At 37.6% G+C, this 5,299-nt stretch overlaps 1 protein-coding gene across 1 annotated transcript; it reads right to left on the bottom strand.

Moving 5' to 3' along the window:
- Nucleotides 1-237: 237 nt before the first annotated feature.
- On the bottom strand, nt 238-5,013 carry LOC112514692 (probable calcium-binding protein CML13). The gene is made up of 2 exons (XM_025121291.1): nt 4,536-5,013; nt 238-565 (listed from the first exon to the last, which is right to left on the bottom strand). Exon 1 carries the CDS (start codon nt 4,980-4,982, stop codon nt 4,539-4,541), a length of 444 nt encoding a protein of 147 aa, XP_024977059.1. The 5' UTR covers nt 4,983-5,013; the 3' UTR covers nt 238-565; nt 4,536-4,538.
- Nucleotides 5,014-5,299: the final 286 nt, after the last annotated feature.

Raw genomic sequence — 5,299 nt, 5'->3', positions numbered from 1 at the left:
TACAACTCCAAACAAAAGAACATATGAAATGAGCAGGAGAAAATTCATATACCAAACCACAATTGGTATATTGTTTTTCTTTGTAACAGTGGGTATCCAGGTCCGCTTTTACGCACCTTGACTAATCACATGAAACCCTAATAATAACAGTCAGTAAAATCTCCAGTAACCTTAAAGAGACTCGAACTGATGACCTATGTAGAGGAGCCCTGATACGGTTTATAGAACATAACACACTTGAATACCAATAAAATAGTAGTCATAATGCAATCCAATATTTCCAGGGGTATCTTGTTTCCCGTTATAGGACCAGTTTTTGGCTCTCTTTTTTTGTCATTTTCAGTAATGTAGATCTGGTTAAAAGCTACTCACAAGCATTAATTCAAGATAGCTACTACCCTCTTTCCATGATTCCTTACCCAACAAGTACAGAATGTTTATAAAAACACTAGCAAACACCAAACCCATAAAATCAAAAGATAAAGAAATTACCACACCAAAAAAGCTGCTTCTTAAGAACAGAAACAAGGAAAGGGGTATGCACCTCCAGTCAGATCACAACAACCTGCACAACAGAATGATTATTATGGTCAAACGACTCTAATTAACGGTGTAAATTGTTCGCTTGACTCTAGAGATAAAAAATGCATAAACCAGCAAAAGCGTACAAGCATGCTTCATCAAGGTCAAAGCCATCTCTTGTGATTGACAAAATCGGTTGAATCAAATTGGAAAACAATCCACATATCTATAAAGCAGTGTATGTAGCACAGGAGTGTGTAATTTTGGACAATTTCTGTAAATTTTCTCAAGTCACTAACATCGTATGCCTTTTAACCAATCATATTGTTATATTGGTGTAATCGTCAATTCCTCTACACTTCACAACTTTCTATTTAAAACCAACAATTCAACCGTGATTTCCTAATCAGCATTTCTAGATTTCAAGAATTGTGTTAATATTACGTCTTTCTAACAACTTGGGTGGAAATTATGTGATTTGAGAAGAAAGGTTGTTAAGACGATAAGTTGATCCAAAGGGGTCTAAAATACCTAGACACAAGTGCACTCCTAGTCATCCATATGGCGGCACAAACCACGATTTAGCCATATACAGTTTAATTTGAACTGAAAAAGGTTTATCTATGATTTATTTACACTATGGTTTCATGAATTATCAACAAATCATTGTCAATAATTATAGAATTTCCTTATATTGAAAGCAAAGTGATAAAAGTATTAAACCATGTAATATTTGTTTCAAAACCTGTAACTCTGATGATCTAATAAAAAAGGTCAACATGCAATATAAAGTGCGTCCATCAGTAGTGGTGTGGGAAGTCTGGATTTAAGTTAAACATGTACAATCGAAACATAAACAAAAGGGGCACGTAGTTGAGAAAAATGAATATGAATAAGTTTAGCTGACAATCTTTATGACGTTTACAAATCATACGAAAAAGAATATGCATTATTTCAACACCAAAATTAGTGTGCTAAGTGATGATAAAGTGCTACATTCATAATATGAAGTGTATCATATTATATCCATAACCATCTTTGCCAATGCTTCCAGAGATCCTATAGGCGCCTTTGATACACCCAGCTTGATATATTTGCCCAACTTGTCATTATACTACTCTAAAAGGAGAAGAACGTAAATATATCTTATAAAAACTCATATCATTAATTGTGCTAACATATGTTATATATTATAAGAAACTTTAACTAGAATCTCTACTTTTCTTTTCTTACATAAATTCCACATATAACTACGATGAGACACCCTCACAAATCAGAGGAACAAGTTTCACGATAAACAAAAACACCATGATTTGGTAAATGCCCATTGATTGAAGGATTATGTGTGATTTACCCCATCTATGCATTAAATCTTTCCCACTACATTGACAACCTTCTCCCAGCATCATTAAAATTGAAGTTGATGAAGTGAAGCAATTTAAATGATTGCGCTCAATGGCTTGTAAAGTGTTTCACATTATATAACCAGCTTAACTGAACTATAAATTTTGGTTTCTAAACAAAACAATGGCCCATATAAGATTGGCTGAAGCTCCCTGCTCCTTTCTAAGTTAAACAAAGCAACGCAAGTTTCAGTCCTAATAAGCAACACCAAATAAGCAATCAGTGGTGCTGGCTCATGTTCTCAGCGATCGAAAGAACCATTTTTCAAAAGCTAAAGTTCAAAATCGCAGCCGCTATCCCCAGCGGTATTGATAGACAACTTTCAGCCTTTTGGAACCATCAATCCACCACTACCCTTCCCCTTTTCAGCATTCCCCAGTAAACGGGTAGGCATATATTCAATAAAGAGGGTTTCATCAGTTGACAATGTAACCTTCAGAAAGCATAATAGTGAAACTTTCAAGATAACACACACACGTAAGATGTATGTATGTATATCTAAAAATACTGAAGAAATTTCAAGCAGATGTCTTTTTTGTAGATGAGGAGGGGTGCAACAGAGAGCACAAAAGAGGCTAGAGCGAAGATCTGCTAGAAATATCTGAAAGGGGCAGAGCAGAGGTTTGCAGGGAGAGGGTACGTCCTTGAGTTAGGAATGGGTAGGGACGGGATGCTAGGAATACTGTCCGGGGAGGTTTAGGGACCATAAGGAGTATCGGTGGTCGAACGAGGACGTGCAAGTAAAGGTTAAGATGAAACAAGTACGTCTTAATACAAGGAAGCAAAGCGAGAGACAAAAAAAACAATGATTGGTGGCTAAGAATGACTCTTATGAGAAGTACCAAAGTTCAGATGCTAAGGAGGGAAAGATAAGAATATAAATGCTGACAATAGGAAGCGGAGGCATCAAGATATAAGAAACATAAGATGCACTAAAGATGGAGATCATAAGAATCTTAGACATGGCAAAGAACCCCGTACCAGGTTTGGCCAGGAAATCCCCGAGTTGACCGGGGATGGGACAGGGACGGAGAATCCCGAAATTTAGATACCAGAGACGGGGAAAGGGATAGAAATAGGGATGCCCCTCGGTTCCCAAAGCCGACAAATAATTAGTATAAACAATAAATTATATATCCTACCACCTGATGATTTTAAGACACATTCTTATAACTATTTATTGATGGTTTAATATTTTGAAGGATTGTATCTTTTAACTAATAATATATGTATAAAAATAAGATAAAAATATTTGTTTTGTGGAAAGAAAAAACATGAATATTTATAATAATTCGTATTTGATTGTATGCATCTTCTAAAAAGCTATAGTATTTGACCAAAAAAAATTAAAAAATTGTAATATATTTTTTTCCGGAAAAAGATAAGGGAAAAATAGAATATCATGATGGGAGTAGAGGGAAAATCTCCGATTCCCCGTTAGGGATGGGATTTAATCCTACTCCCCAACGGGAATGGGGATTAGAACATGATATCCCCCAGATTCTGTTGCTATCTCTAGTCTTAGTAAATGATGAGGACATTAAAGGGGTACTTTAGTACGTTATTGAACAAGGCAAGAGAGAGGAAGAAGTAGAGGGACATCAAAGGACATAAATCCATGTTTCTGTTGGTGAATTAGCATAGAGGAAATAAAGAGGGATCTAATGAAGACATGAAAGGGTAAGATAGTAGTACCAGATCAATATCATATACTCATATTGTGTCTGAGAGAGAAGGGGCACGATGTTTGACGGTGCTCTCCAATGTCATATTCAAGACTGCCACAATGCTTGAAGAATGGAGGCTTAGTATGGTGGTGTGATCATATAAGAACAAAGGTCATCCTCAAAACGGTGTGATAACTCTTGTGGCATAAAGTTACTTAGGTGAACGAGAGGTTGGAGCAGTAGAGAGCAGCACTGGAAACATAGGGGCTAGGGCTAGGGCTAGGGCTAGGGCATTAGTCGCGCAAAGGGTGAAAGTCAATATTATGACGGCAAAGGGCACCCCAGAAGAACAATTTCAGGTATCTAGGCTCCACAATTCAGAAAGAGGGCAAGATCGAGAATGACATAACAAATGGCATAAGGTAAAGTAGAAGACCACGGGGTTGGTTGTGGGACAAGAAGCACCTGCTAGAACTAAAATGAAAATTCTACAAGATAGCTATCAGACCAACTACGTTGTATGGGTGTTGGGCAACAAGAAAGGCCTATGCTGTTCCTTTACACTTACCTTTGATTATATGGTATTTTTCTTCTCATTTTCATCTCTAGCCTTGGTTATCTTTCTTTGTTCATGCTTTTTTGGGAATATTCTACTATTGGCATATACATTTTGCAAGCCGGAGTATTCACTAAAATAGCCGCTCTACTCCGGGCGCCGGCGGTAGAGAACATGTCTCCATACACCCCATCGTCCCACCCCTTCGAATGGGATATGCTAGTTGTCTAGATCGTTTGGTTTAGTTTATCTTTTTGTCTATTTTAGGAAATTACACGTCACTATTAATCCTTGTATAATAATAACTGTAATTAGCAAATTAATGGAACCTTTGCACATACAATTCACAGGGAGAAACTAAAAACGGAAAAGAAGAAAAAACTTACAAATCATTTAGCAACCATCCTTGCAATGAAGTCCTCGTACTTGATCTTCCCATCGGATCCAACATCAACCTCTCGGATCCACTCATCAAACTCCGCAGGTTCAAGCTTTTCCCCGATGCTCGTTAGTATATGTTTGAGATCCGAAACAACGACATATCCAGTCCCGTCCTTGTCGATGACCTTGAATGCATCACGGAGCTGGCGATCGAAAGGCTCCGGTTTCAAGTGCTTCGACATTAGGTCAAGAAATCGGTTAAAATCGAAGGGAGAATTAAGTTTTTCTTCGGCGATTATAGACTTGAGTTGAGCTTGAGTAGGGTTTCCGCCGAGGGAACGCATGAGGATGCCGAGCTCCGATGGAGCTATCTTTCCGTCACTGTCAGTATCAAAAAGCGTGAACGCTTCTTTCATAGAAGAAACTTGATCGTTGCTCAGATCTTTCCCCATTGTTGTCGTTTGTCTTTTTTTTTTTTTCTGAAGTTGTTCAATCTCCGTCTGAATCTTTTCTTTTGCCAGTACGTGACGGTCAGTGTTTTGGCGGCAGGTTCAACTCTGTTTAGGGCTAAAAACATTTGGCCCATAAATTATTTAGCCCAATTGGAATGGCCCAAAACCCAATCAAATATCATTCATATTCCATAATCCATACAATAAAACGTTTGTAATAATTAGGGAAAATTGCACAAAAATGGAACCAACTTTCACATGATTCCTATTTTGGGGAACGAACTTTCAAAATCGTCATTTTGGGGAACCAACTTTCA

This window comes from Cynara cardunculus (assembly GCF_001531365.2).
Source record: "Cynara cardunculus var. scolymus isolate 2C chromosome LG 1, CcrdV1, whole genome shotgun sequence".
NCBI lineage: Eukaryota > Viridiplantae > Streptophyta > Magnoliopsida > Asterales > Asteraceae > Cynara > Cynara cardunculus.
The sequence above is the reverse complement of the archived record's forward strand: the minus strand, read 5'-3'. Positions and strand labels throughout refer to the sequence as shown.

Bases quoted from the DNA above. Each gene is read 5' to 3' on its own strand.
- LOC112514692 (XM_025121291.1), bottom strand. From the start codon at position 4,982: ATGGGGAAAGATCTGAGCAACGATCAAGTTTCTTCTATGAAAGAAGCG.